Below are 14,714 nucleotides of genomic sequence, written 5' to 3'. Positions count from 1 at the left end.
AGGATTCGCGTCAATTAGGGTGTCTGTTCCCTAATTCTTAGATTACCAGACTTAATAAAAAGGGGCATATTCGATTTCGATAATTCAACCATAGAATGTAGTTTCACGTACTTGTGTCTATTTTGTAAATCATTTATAAAACCTGCATGTATTCTCATCCCAAAAATATTAGATTTTAAAAGTGGGACTATAACTCACTTTCACAGATTTTCACTTCGTCGGGAAGTAAGACTTGGCCACTGGTTGATTCACGAACCTATAACAATATATACATATATATCAAAGTATGTTCAAAATATATTTACAACACTTTTAATATATTTTGATGTTTTAAGTTTATTAAGTCAGCTGTCCTCGTTAGTAACCTACAACTAGTTGTCCACAGTTAGATGTACAGAAATAAATCGATAAATATTATCTTGAATCAATCCACGACCCAGTGTATACGTATCTCAGTATTGATCACAACTCAAACTATATATATTTTGGAATCAACCTCAACCCTGTATAGCTAACTCCAACATTCACATATAGAGTGTCTATGGTTGTTCCGAAATATATATAGATGTGTCGACATGATAGGTCGAAACATTGTATACGTGTCTATGGTATCTCAAGATTACATAATATATAATACAAGTTGATTAAGTTATGGTTGGAATAGATTTGTTACCAATTTTCACGTAGTTAAAATGAGAAAAATTATCCAATCTTGTTTTACCCATAACTTCTTCATTTTAAATCCGTTTTGAGTGAATCAAATTGCTATGGTTTCATATTGAACTCTATTTTATGAATCTAAACAAAAAAAGTATAGGTTTCTAGTCGGAAAAATAAGTTACAAGTCGTTTTTGTAAAGGTAGTCATTTCAGTCGAAAGAACGACGTCTAGATGACCATTTTAGAAAACATACTTCCACTTTGAGTTTAACCATAATTTTTGGATATAGTTTCATGTTCATAATAAAAATCATTTTCTCAGAATAACAACTTTTAAATCAAAGTTTATCATAGTTTTTAATTAACTAACCCAAAACAGCCCGCGGTGTTACTACGACGGCGTAAATCCGGTTTTACGGTGTTTTTCGTGTTTCCAGGTTTTAAATCATTAAGTTAGCATATCATATAGATATAGAACATGTGTTTAGTTGATTTTAGAAGTCAAGTTAGAAGGATTAACTTTTGTTTGCGAACAAGTTTAGAATTAACTAAACTATGTTCTAGTGATTACAAGTTTAAACCTTCGAATAAGATAGCTTTATATGTATGAATCGAATGATGTTATGAACATCATTACTACCTTAAGTTCCTTGGATGAACCTACTGGAAAAGAGAAAAATGGATCTAGCTTCAATGGATCCTTGGATGGCTCAAAGTTCTTGAAGCAAAATCATGACACGAAAATAAGTTCAAGTAAGATCATCACTTGAAATAAGATTGTTATAGTTATAGAAATTGAACCAAAGTTTGAATATGATTATTACCTTGTATTAGAATGATAACCTACTGTAAGAAACAAAGATTTCTTGAGGTTGGATGATCACCTTACAAGATTGGAAGTGAGCTAGCAAACTTGAAAGTATTCTTGATTTTATGAAACTAGAACTTTTGGAATTTATGAAGAACACTTAGAACTTGAAGATAGAACTTGAGAGAGTTCAATTAGATGAAGAAAATTGAAGAATGAAAGTGTTTGTAGGTGTTTTTGGTCGTTGGTGTATGGATTAGATATAAAGGATATGTAATTTTGTTTTCATGTAAATAAGTCATGAATGATTACTCATATTTTTGTAATCTTATGAGATATTTCATGCTAGTTGCCAAATGATGGTTCCCACATGTGTTAGGTGACTCACATGGGCTGCTAAGAGCTGATCATTGGAGTGTATATACCAATAGTACATACATCTAAAAGCTGTGTATTGTACGAGTACGAATACGGGTGCATACGAGTAGAATTGTTGATGAAACTGAACGAGAATGTAATTGTAAGCATTTTTGTTAAGTAGAAGTATTTTGATAAGTGTATTGAAGTCTTTCAAAAGTGTATAAATACATATTAAAACACTACATGTATATACATTTTAACTGAGTCGTTAAGTCATCGTTAGTCGTTACATGTAAGTGTTGTTTTGAAACCTTTAGGTTAACGATCTTGTTAAATGTTGTTAACCCAATGTTTATAATAACAAAAGAGATTTTAAATTATTATATTATCATGATATTATGATGTACGAATATCTCTTAATATGATATATATACATTAAATGTCGTTACAACGATAAACGTTACATATATGTCTCGTTTCAAAATCATTAAGTTAGTAGTCTTGTTTTTACATATGTAGTTCATTGTTAATATAATTAATGATATGTTTACTTATCATAATATCATGTTAACTATATATATAACCATATATATGTCATCATATAGTTTTTTTACAAGTTTTAACGTTCGTGAATCACCGGTCAACTTGGGTGGTCAATTGTCTATATGAAACCTATTTCAATTAATCAAGTCTTAACAAGTTTGATTGCTTAACATGTTGGAAACATTTAATCATGTAAACATCAATCTCAATTAATATATATAAACATGGAAAAGTTCGGGTCACTACATTAACCCCAAACACCATGCTCAAAGTGTAGTTTGAAATTTAAACTAGTGTGGTCAAAACTTATATTTTGTACGAAACTCGTATTACGGCATATGTGGGCCCGGTTTCGTAAAACTTATTTTATTATTGAATCGTGTGAGTTTCAACTATTATAATGTGTTGTGAAAAGCGTTTCGTCTAAAAGTGTCGGGAAGTGGGAAATCTTTAAACGAACAATGGAAATTTTGGACAGCGGGCTGACAGGCCTTGTGCGCGCCGCGCACCCTAAGGTGCTGCGCGCCGCGCACTGTACTGTTATAATTTTTTTTTATTTCGCGTGTTCGATTGTATAACGGGTTGGGTTGTTACATCAAAGTATTTAACTAATACAACTCTCAAATAAGGGTAATAAAGAACGAAATAATCAAATACTTAAAGTGTATTGATTGGTGCAAATTGGAATGAAGATTTAGCCCTCCTTTTATAACCAAGTCACTCACCTCCAACTTCTTCCTCCCACATATGTGAGATAACATCCAAATTCATCATTGTGGCACCTAGCAACCTTATCCATTCTTTTAATCAAAACTATACCCATCAGAAATACCATACGTTAGGATTTATTGATGAATGGTAGTATGATATAGGTTATGCGTACATCAAGAAGCTTGTACTACTAGAACTAGGAGTTAAGTTAGATAACACGAAACACTGACCTATTTGAGACCAAAAAAACAAAGAATAACAACTACATCAACAACTTTGATTCCTCACGTGAACGGCCGTTCGAGAGCCAGAATTTAAATTCATTTCCATTTTCATTTATTTTTTTAAAAAAGAGATGATTTTCTTTACGCACCGGATACTGTTACAAGAGTGTGAGCTTAACCAACAAAAAAATGAATCAAACGTTTTATATGGGATTTATACATAAAACTTGTAACAATACAGAAATATCTTTCATTTTTTCAATCTCACGAACAAGATCCAAGAATATCATTAGTTAATCGAAGAAGATGATTGATAGGTGTATCAGAAAATTAGTTTACTATGAAGCATATAAAATGCTATTTTATATATCATGCTGAAAAGCACTTTTTCTGACAAGAAGATAAACTTTTATTACACAAACAACAAAAAACGGGGTGAAGAAAAACATTGACACAATAGTGAAGAATTATATAAAAAAGTAATACAATCACCTAATACCAAAACACCTGATTTCAAAGCATGAACCGATTAGAATTATGTAATAAAGTATATGTTAAGCAGATACATCTTTCATGACTCGCTACCAGATGAAAATAAGTCTAAAACAAATTGCTTGTTAACCCATATTAACCCTCAATTTGTGCTGCTAACAACATTCATTTAAAATACTTAACCCTTAAACTCATTAGTTTGTGCCTAATATTGGCATACGCAACTCTTAAAACTTCATCCACGGTTATTTTTTTTTATTTTATTTTTAAAATCTCTTGTCAAATATAGTATGTCATAACTGCTACAATTAGTTTTTATTAATTACTCCATATATTCTTTGTGTGCGTCTTTTTTTTTACAAAAAACATGATGCAATTAAATTAAAAAAGAGACTATTAATGATCTCTTTTAATCTCATCTCCTAACCTTTGACTATATTAGTTTAGCTTTTATGATTTTTGAACTTTTCCTACAAATTCACAAGCAAAAGAATAGATAATCATGTGAGTCTATACGCTGAAAATCATTTTTCTCGTATTCAAAATATGACAAATGAATGTTCATTTGAATAGTACAAGCTGACTAGTGACGGAGCTTGAACATTTACAATGAGGGGGTCAAAAAAACTCAATCAAAAGATGCATTCTCAAAATTTGATAAGCATAGATTGAAAAACAGTATGCTAGACATTCAAATATTAATTTAATGGGACCAAGATTGAATTTTAACATATTTAATCTCTATACAAAGGATTCGTTCGTAGGGGTTCCTGAGTCACCAAAAAAAAAAAAAAAAAAAATCTATACAAATTGCTAGTAAGGACAAACTTTTTTGAAGGATCGTAGCACCTGTTGCCCCTTACAAGTTACAATCCGGCGTCAGTGGAGCTGAGTAACATATATTCAACAAACTCTCGTGTGTTTATAAATGATCAACAACTTTACGACAATATGAATCACAAAGCCTATGGACTATGGTGTACTTTAGACTAACCAATATTTTAAGACGTACGACTATGTATACAACTCATAAAGTAATTACACAACTCATAACAAAATAAATAATAAATACGGAGTAAATAAATAAGATAAAATAAAATAAATGATTTAACGGAAAAGAAACTTCGGTTTCCGAGTTAACTCTCTCTCCTTTCACGCCTTATTTGACTGAGTCACCAACTCGGACAACCGGTTCTCTCTTTTATGCTTTCTGTCACACACAACCAAAATTGTGTGTGAGAGAAACAAAAATTAAAAAATAAAATCTAATACAACGAAGCTGAAATTATTCAACACACCGAACATCAATTGTATCAATTTCTCTCGATTGTACAATTCATAGTCCAAATTAGGGTTTTAACACTGTTATTCATAAGTTTTAGCAGTTAGGGTTTGTATTTTTTATATTTTACATTAAATGATGATACAACGAGGCTTGTTTGGGTGGTCACCACCACATGTACAACCGTTAACGCCGGTATCGGAGGTATCTGAGCCGCCGGAATCACCTTCGCCGTATACGGAGACAAGTAATGATGCTTTACCTGCTGAAGTTGATGATGAAATGGATGAAACTGAAGAGATCGAACCACCGCCGGCCGCCGTACCGTTTTCGAAACTGTTTGTGTGTGCTGATAGGCTTGATTGGGTACTTATGGTGGTTGGATCGGTTGCAGCTGCGGCGCATGGAACTGCGCTGGTGATTTATTTGCATTATTTTGCTAAAATTGTTCAGTTGCTGGCTCATGGTCATGAGGATGCTGATGTGCTTTTCGATAAATTTAAAGATGTAAGTTTATTTTGATCAAGTTTTTTTTTTTTTTCCCTGTTTTGAAAATTTGCTTAATTTAGTTAGGTTTGTATGCTTGAGATATTTAATGTACCGTCTCCGTAAAGTTATTGATTATCATAATTGAGGTGTTATATTGTCATGTGTGTTTGTTGAAGACGTTTTCTATTCGAAAACGTTTTCTATTCGAAAACGTTTTCTGTATTTATAAAAGTTATCATTTTTTCGCCAAAAAAAAATATATTGTCATGTGTGAGGTTCAGTTTAGAATTGGGAAATGGTAATGGAAATTAGGGTGATTTCATCTTTAGTGTTTGCTACTTGAATTGTATCTGAAGTCCGAATCCATGATACTTTTCATATTTGTTGTTGCTTGGAAGTATTTAAGTAGTCTGCTGCTCGGCTTATCATTCAGGATACTCTTTCATATATAGAGTGTCATATGCATAGGCATTGATACATATGTTTTGCTAACAGAGGTGAATATTTGAACCAATTAAGTTGAGTTATTGAAGGATTATCGACAATGAAAGCGGTAGCCTTATGTTAAATATTTGCAGATTTCATTAAACGCATTCCAGTTTATCTATTATTAATTGTCATGCAAGGAATAGTTTTAGCGTTCTCTTTTTTTTTTTTTTTTTTTACCGAAGCTTCGACGTTCCTATTGTATCATGCTATGCTCACATATTATATCTTGTGTTCACTGTGTTTGGCTGATCAAAGTTATATTGATCTCTAATTTATTTGTAGTAAACAGAAAAAACTCTTGTTCTGTGAGGTTAGGCAACACAAACTTACAAGAGTGAAGATTTACCACCATACTCAGGCATAAGTACTTCATTCTTCATGAATGTAAAATTTGCAGTCCAGACCATGTGTACACATTCTACATTTCATAATATGGATTACCTACTTTGAATCTTAAGTGATACAATAGCTGTTAAGACTTAAAGTTCATGTTAAGGAGCACTGAATTTTATTTCTGTGAAACATCTAGTGACACATTTCCCGATTTTTGCAGTTTGCTCTCATCCTAATCTATATTGCAGGTGGTGTTTTTGCTGCTGGTTGGATAGGTAAGTACTCTAATTGTTCAGTTTCTTGTTCACTTTTGCTTTGATGATACTCTATCAGCTACAATTTCCAATTTTCTTTTGTATTCAGAGGTTTCATGTTGGATCCTTACTGGAGAAAGGCAGACTGCTGTTATTAGGTCAAAATATGTGCAAGTATTACTTAATCAAGATATGAGTTTCTTTGACACTTATGGGAACAATGGAGACATTGTGAGCCAAGTTTTGAGTGATGTATTGCTTATCCAGTCTGCTCTTAGTGAAAAAGTAAGTTCACCCATAACATTTATCATTTTCTTTTACTATCTTTTCTTGTTGAAATTAGCTTCTGATTAATTTTATTGCTGCAGGTTGGAAATTATATTCATAACATGGCTACATTCTTTAGTGGCCTTGCAATTGGATTCATCAATTGTTGGCAAATTTCTCTCATCACTTTAGCAACTGGCCCGTTCATTGTTGCTGCAGGTGGAATATCAAATATATTTCTACATAGGCTTGCTGAAAATATTCAAGATGCATATGCTGAAGCAGCAAGTGTTGCTGAACAGGTAATTTTACTTTTTTGCCCTTTGGTCAAGTTAATATTACCACAAATGTGGTACGGGCTACATTAAACGTTCTAATTAGACAACCAAGATATTTGGCAGTTATTAAAAATGTAGGTGTGAAAATATTGCTGATGTAATATTGTTGTTTATTATCTTGTAGGCTGTTTCATATGTAAGGACGTTATATGCTTTTACAAATGAAACATTAGCAAAATATTCTTATGCAGCTTCATTGCAAGCGACTTTGAGATATGGTATATTGATAAGCCTTGTGCAAGGACTTGGGCTTGGATTCACTTATGGGCTTGCAATTTGCTCTTGTGCCTTGCAACTTTATGTTGGAAGGTTTTTGGTTACACATAGAAAAGCCCACGGTGGAGAAATTATTACTGCTCTGTTCTCTATTATCTTAAGTGGCCTGTAAGCATTTTCTTTTCCTTTCTTTTGTTTTTCATAGATAATATATAATGTTATTGATATCTATTCATGCTATTTGGTTTTTACAGTGGGCTTAATCAAGCTGCTACCAACTTCTATTCATTTGAACAAGGAAGAATTGCTGCATATAGACTTTTTGAGATGATTAGTCGTTCATCCTCAACCGTGAATCATGACGGAAATACTCTTGCTACCGTACAAGGGACTATCGAATTTAGAAATGTGTATTTCAGTTACTTATCTCGTCCCGAAATCCCTATATTAAGTGGCTTTTACTTGACTGTTCCCGCTAAAAAAACAGTGGCTCTCGTGGGAAGAAATGGCTCCGGTAAAAGTAGTATTATACCACTTATGGAACGATTCTATGATCCCACCTTAGGTAATTGCTTTTCCTTTTGCATATTTCATTAAGTTATAAATGGCTGTAATCTTTATTGGAAGGGTTGTTTGTGTTAAAAAAAAACCTACTTATTGTCTTATTTTTAGGTAATTACCTTTATAAAGTTTGTTTCTTTTATTTACTATCGTTTAGGTGAAGTTTTATTGGATGGGGAGAACATAAAGAACCTTAAATTGGAATGGTTAAGGAGCCAAATTGGGTTAGTCACTCAGGAACCTGCTCTATTAAGCTTGAGCATTAGGGACAATATTGCTTATGGTAGAGAAGCCACTCAACTTCAAATTGAAGATGCTGCTAAAATAGCTCATGCACATACGTATATAACCTCACTCGATAAAGGATATGATACACAGGTACAATTATAACAATTCTTGGTATTGTTATTATTATTATTATGACTTTGTATTTTAAAAGTGTTTGTGTATTTTAAGGTTGGTAGGGCTGGTTTATCATTGTCAGAAGAACAGAAAATAAGACTTTCTGTTGCAAGGGCTGTGCTTTCGAACCCATCTATTCTTCTTCTTGATGAGGTGACAGGTGGACTAGATTTTGAAGCTGAGAGATCTGTTCAGGAGGCGTTGGATCTTTTAATGTTAGGCCGATCAACGATTATAATTGCTCGTCGCCTTTCACTAATAAAGAATGCTGATTTTATTGCTGTGATGGAGGATGGTCAGTTAATGGAGATTGGGACCCACGATGAATTAGTAGCCTCTGATGGGTTATATGCCGAACTTTTAAGATGTGAAGAAGCAGCTAAACTTCCTAGAAGGTATACATAATCCAAATTACTTGATTATTACTTGGTGTTTAATGATGTTTTAATATTTGTTTGTTGTTGTAGGATGCCTTTAAATACATACAATGATATCGGAACATTTCAAATTGAAAACAATTCGTCAGAAACTCACAGTTTCCAAGAACCTTCATCTCCAAAGTTTGCCAAATCACCATCACTTCAACGAGCTTCAAACTTGCATTCATCAAGGCCTCAAGATTCTTCTTACGGGTCACATGAATCTCCAAAACATGAAAAAGAAAATGGTGTATCATTTGATGAAACAAACAAAGAACCTTCAATAAAAAGGCAAGATAGTTTTGAAAAAAGATTGCCTGAGTTACCAAAACTTGACGTTCAAGCTATTCGACGACAAACAAGTAACGGATCCAATCCCGAGTCACCAATTTCACCACTTTTAACATCTGATCCCCAAAGTGAACGTTCACATTCACAAACGTATAGTCGTCCTAATTCTCAGCTTACTGAAATGCCAATTATTAGAGTTCAAGAAATAAAAGAAAAACAATATAAGAAAGAACCATCAATATGGAGACTTATAGAGTTGAGTTTGGCTGAATGGCTTTATGCTGTACTAGGAAGCACTGGTGCTGCAATATTCGGTTCATTCAATCCTCTTCTTGCTTATGTGATTGCGTTAATAGTGATGGCATATTATCGAAACGAAATTGACAGACGCAACAATATACGCGATGATGTCAACAAGTGGTGCTTAATCATTGCCTGCATGGGTTTTGTGACTGTGATTGCTAACTTTTTGCAGCATTTTTACTTTGGTATAATGGGGGAGAAAATGACCGAACGGGTTAGGAGAATGATGTTTTCTGGTTAGTAAATTCTTTCTTAGCATGTGTCAGCTCTTCTCAGAGGTGGCAATTTCAACCCATTTAACTCATCAATGGGTAGATTTGTGTTATTGATAATATCTTACAAGCCATACAGGCAATAAAACAAATTTACTTAAAAGGGAAATGCTTCTGTATTTTTCAAGGCTTACAACCTTCTTAATCATTTCTTTAATTAAAAAAAAAAAAAAAAAAAAAAAAAAAACACTTAAATTAGTTTGTAAAATGCTTTGTTTTGGTAATCATAATTAGTTGTTCGTTTACAGCAATGCTTAGGAATGAAGTGGGATGGTTTGATGATGAAGAAAACAGTGCCGATACATTGTCCATGCGATTGGCAAACGATGCTACATTTGTTCGAGCAGCTTTTAGCAACCGACTTTCTATATTGATTCAAGATAGTGCAGCTGTTATAGTTGCAATTTTAATAGGAATGCTTTTACATTGGCGTTTGGCTCTTGTAGCATTAGCCACTTTACCTGTTCTTACTCTTTCTGCCATTGCTCAGGTATCTATTATATTCTATATTATCTTGATAATTTAAAGTTCTTTATAACTCAAAGATTTAGTCTTTCTATATTTTCTTGATATTTAAAGATTAAGAGTTCTCCTCTCATATCTTAAACGTTAAATTTAATTTACAGAAATTGTGGTTAGCGGGATTTTCAAAGGGGATACAAGAAATGCACAGGAAAGCATCATTGGTCCTTGAGGATGCAGTTAGAAATATATACACCGTTGTGGCGTTTTGTGCTGGTAACAAAGTTATGGAGCTATACAGATTACAATTAACCAATATATTTTATAAAAGCTCCTTTCATGGTTTGGCTATCGGTTTTGCATTTGGATTTTCACAGTTTCTTCTTTTTTCATGCAATGCTATTCTCTTATGGTACACCGCACTTTGTGTCAAGAACAAGTATATGGATCTACCAACCGCTCTTAAAGAATACATGGTTTTCTCTTTTGCCACTTTTGCCCTCGTTGAGCCTTTCGGTTTAGCTCCCTATATTCTCAAAAGAAGGAAATCGTTAATATCGGTATTCGAAATAATAGATCGAGTACCTAAGATTGAGCCTGATGATACCTCCGCTTTGAAACCTCCAAATGTTTATGGAAGCATCGAGTTGAAAAAGGTTGACTTTTCTTACCCAACTCGCCCTGAAATTCTGGTACTCAGCAATTTCAGTCTCAAAGTCAATGGTGGTCAAACGGTTGCGGTTGTTGGGGTATCTGGGTCTGGTAAAAGTACGATAATTTCACTGATAGAGAGATTTTATGACCCGGTCGCTGGTCAGGTAATGTTAGACGGGCGTGATTTAAAGCAATTTAATTTAAGATGGTTGAGAAATCACCTTGGTCTTGTTCAACAAGAACCGATCATATTTTCGACCACGATTCGGGAGAATATTATATACGCAAGACATAACGCCAGCGAGGCGGAAGTTAAAGAAGCTGCAAGAATTGCAAACGCGCATCATTTTATTAGTAATTTACCTCACGGGTATGATACCCATGTGGGAATGAGAGGTGTAGATTTGACCCCGGGTCAAAAACAGAGGATTGCAATAGCTCGGGTTGTATTGAAAAACGCACCCATTTTGTTATTGGATGAAGCGAGTTCGTCGATCGAGTCTGAGTCGAGTCGAGTGGTTCAAGAGGCTTTAGATACGTTGGTTATGGGAAACAAAACGACTATTCTTATAGCTCATAGAGCAGCTATGATGAGACATGTTGACAACATTGTTGTTCTCAATGGTGGTCGGATTGTTGAAGAAGGGTCTCATGATTCGTTAATGGGTAAGAACGGTTTGTATGTTCGGTTAATGCAACCTCACTTTGGAAAGGGTATTCGTCAGCATAGACTTATTTAAATGTGAGGGGTGTAAATTTGGGTTCGCGGGTCAGATTGCATATTCTTTTGGAAGCACAGCATTTACAGGTTAGAAGGTTGCTGCGTTTTCATGACATATTGATTTGTTGATCAAACAATTTAGTGTTTTTCACTTATTAATTTTTCTTTATTATCATCATGTGTTCCTTTATATTATGTGTTTGTACATTTGTATATTGTTTGAAATTTTGATGAGGCTTAAAGAGGATTGAGTAAACATATTTGTTGTAATCCTTTTGTATATAAAGAGAGGTTTAGATTGACTCGAGTGTCATTTCTGCATCATTTACTTATTACACTTAGGCTTCTATCACTCTTTGAAGGCATACGAACGTACGGATTTATGTGCACTTTATGCTTTGTACATTGTACTTAAGAAAACCAAATATACAGATGATCGTATCAAATGTCAAGCACCTTGAACGAGTCTGCTACCACTTTTAGCTGATTTCTGAATCTTCTCCATCTTCGATCATTTGCTCCTACAATTAGCGTGTAGTATCTCCCTGTTGCAAGAGTTTAAGTTCAGTATTCTCTTTAATTATTAAAGTTAGCTAGTTCTACGTTATGTGCCTTACCATTTCCAACTGCTATTGTTGCAAATGCTGATCTGGCGAAGTTTGGAGATGTTAGCGTGTACTCAAATGTGTAGTAGTTTTTGCCATCTGTAGTCCTCTGCGATTTTAGGTTAGCCATTGAAACTCTTAGCTTTTCAATATTCAAAAACCTTTGAAATAGAGAATTGGCAAGATAGACAAGTTGGGTAATGAGTCAAATGGATTTGGGTTGAAAAAGGTCATTACAGTGTAGATTGGAAGTAGCAATATTGATGTAACTCTTTAGAAATTGACTCAATTTGACCCATTTTGGCTCTTACCCAATGTACTGATTCAGTCCACTTTAACCCATTTGAGAAAAAAAGAAAAAGAAAAAAAAAAATCCCTTAGATTGGCCAATTTTAGAAGAATTGCCACATAAAATAAGATAGAACAAGATTTTGAATCTAGACCTCTTGCATATCGAACACATCCGGGACTTGATTTGGTGTTGAATACACATGTTTCACCAAATGGGCTACAACCTACAAAACATACGCTGGTGTTTTTTTATCCCTTAATTCGAAACAAGCAATGCATCAAAGAAATTATGTATATTCACCTTCTCTATTGAACCCATGTCATGGATGTCTTTTTTATCTGTTGGTATGAAGCTAAGTCTCACATTGTGTAATTGCAAATATCGATCCTTGAATGCAGAATCATGCCCTCTGTAATCAAATTCCTGTAAAACGAATCGTACTTGTGAGCTAAAAATTGAAACTTGTCAACTCGAAACATAAATTTAACAGGATTTTGCAGTCACTCACCCTCCAATCTGAAGGATAATAGTATGAATAACCATCTTCTAAGTCTACAAATTCATCAAAATTTGGTGGTTTTTCTGTGTGGATTAACAATGCAATTAGCTTAGAATACAAAATATTTCATTCTTGTTTTGTGGGCTTTGTAAATGATGAATTATATACCTTGAGCCAATAGTAATTTTGTAGGCAATAAACTTGCAACTCCAACTCCTATTAGAAGTGACCTCCTCTTGCAATTTCCATTTCCTATTTCACACAAAACCTTGATGCTTAAATGACTAAAAACTAAAGTTGTGGGTTGAGTGTCAGTGAACTATCTACAAATAATTAGAAAGCAAAAAATTAAGGTAATTTCAAAGTGAATAAGGTATGAGGGCCTACTTTGTTCATCAAGAGATGAATCTTTTGTGGATGCAATGGTGGTTGGCCAAGAACATGAAGGCTTTAGTGGCACATTTAACTGCAAAACATTCATACACAAAATTAAGTGACCATCTTTTTATTGGAAACAATAAACAACATGGCACATATGATTATTTGATAGAACTTGCAACATAAGAGTAAACAAATTTAAATGTGACCAACCCTTTTGGATAAGGCTGCAGATGAGAATGAAAGTGATGAAACTGCCATTTTTGTGCTCTGTAGAAACCTTGAATTGGTTACTTTATATCTCCATGGCAATTGTTTAATTTATTTTGTTATTCGATTGAAATTAAAGTAAGGGATATAACCTGTGTGGATAGTAGTGCACTTTGTGTATGGTTGGATGCGACTTGTTGTCTTCTTATGCTCTTACACTCTCGAATACACTTTTTTTTCTTAGATTTTGGTAATACTGATTTAGGAAAGAGATCGGTACCAATATCGAATCGTATCATACAGCAACCGAAAATACAAAATTTTGAGAACCGGTAAAGCAGTACTTGTTTTCATTATTTTACTCTTTGGAACCGAAAATGAAAACAGTTAACGAGAAACAAAAATGTAATCAACAACCGCAGATCTTGTTATGTCTTAAGTCTGCGAGCATGCATAACTTTTTAATGCAAACCGTTTGGTTTTTTAAAGACATAAGATAAAATGATATCTTATTTATCTGCAACCATAGAAATATGCTTCTTAGTATTGCGGACAAGATTAAGTTATTTTGCAGATATAAAAACAAACAGACTTTATTATTCAGTATACGGACCGTCAGACTACATCTTCTTTAGAGACATGGTCCGCATATATTCATACATAAACATTTTAAAAAACATACAACATGTTATATTTCAGTAGGCTTATAACTACCTTTAGTGGCCTGGTTCAATATATTCAAATTGAAAGAACCAATAAAAGAGAGATGTGTTGTAGAAGATATAGGAGAGAAAGAGGTTGAAGAGAGGTGTGTTGTATTTAATGTATATGTGTGTTTTTGTAACTTACATTATGCACATATATATATATGAAAGGATCCGAAACTAATCATCCGGACGTTGTCCATATTGATTACAAACGAATTACAATAGTTGATAACATTGCGAGGTACTTGCCCTCTATATGATACATCTTACAAACGTTGCATTTATTCTTAAAAGGCAATCTATAGTTACATCCAGAATTGACATAATCGCCTGACATTTCATAATATTCAAATGACCTAAACCGCCATTTACTTAATAATAGTCTCAATGAACTTCAATGACTCGAATGCAACGCCTTATGATATAAGTCCTTAATGGCCTCAAGTAGTATCCTTAGTACGAGATAATGCACA

The 14,714-nt window shown here is 33.7% G+C and overlaps 2 protein-coding genes across 3 annotated transcripts; one reads left to right on the top strand and one right to left on the bottom strand.

Moving 5' to 3' along the window:
* The first annotated feature begins 5,024 nt into the window (after window positions 1–5,024).
* On the top strand, window positions 5,025–11,836 carry LOC139862476 (ABC transporter B family member 6). Its single transcript, XM_071851087.1, has 11 exons — window positions 5,025–5,586; window positions 6,611–6,665; window positions 6,754–6,929; window positions 7,013–7,213; window positions 7,374–7,633; window positions 7,720–8,030; window positions 8,184–8,404; window positions 8,483–8,823; window positions 8,896–9,677; window positions 9,962–10,203; window positions 10,340–11,836. Exons 1-11 carry the CDS (start codon window positions 5,215–5,217, stop codon window positions 11,567–11,569), a joined length of 4,191 nt encoding a protein of 1,396 aa, XP_071707188.1. The 5' UTR covers window positions 5,025–5,214; the 3' UTR covers window positions 11,570–11,836.
* A 69-nt stretch (window positions 11,837–11,905) lies between these two features.
* Window positions 11,906–13,802, bottom strand: LOC139862477 (photosynthetic NDH subunit of lumenal location 1, chloroplastic). Of its 2 annotated transcripts, XM_071851089.1 has the most exons (9): window positions 13,687–13,802; window positions 13,538–13,594; window positions 13,334–13,412; window positions 13,115–13,198; window positions 12,956–13,029; window positions 12,748–12,870; window positions 12,599–12,670; window positions 12,168–12,264; window positions 11,906–12,095 (listed from the first exon to the last, which is right to left on the bottom strand). In XM_071851089.1, exons 2-9 carry the CDS (start codon window positions 13,583–13,585, stop codon window positions 11,992–11,994), a joined length of 681 nt encoding a protein of 226 aa, XP_071707190.1. In that variant the 5' UTR covers window positions 13,586–13,594; window positions 13,687–13,802; the 3' UTR covers window positions 11,906–11,991. The 2 variants fall into 2 exon arrangements, with proteins under 2 accessions (XP_071707190.1, XP_071707189.1); XM_071851088.1 differs by lacking the exon at window positions 13,687–13,802 and having other exon boundaries at window positions 13,538–13,680.
* Window positions 13,803–14,714: the final 912 nt, after the last annotated feature.

The sequence above is a fragment of the Rutidosis leptorrhynchoides genome, chromosome 8, assembly GCF_046630445.1.
Source record: "Rutidosis leptorrhynchoides isolate AG116_Rl617_1_P2 chromosome 8, CSIRO_AGI_Rlap_v1, whole genome shotgun sequence".
NCBI classification, from domain to species: Eukaryota; Viridiplantae; Streptophyta; class Magnoliopsida; order Asterales; family Asteraceae; genus Rutidosis; species Rutidosis leptorrhynchoides.
Note: the sequence above shows the minus strand (reverse complement) of the source record. Positions and strands in the feature narration are given on the sequence as shown.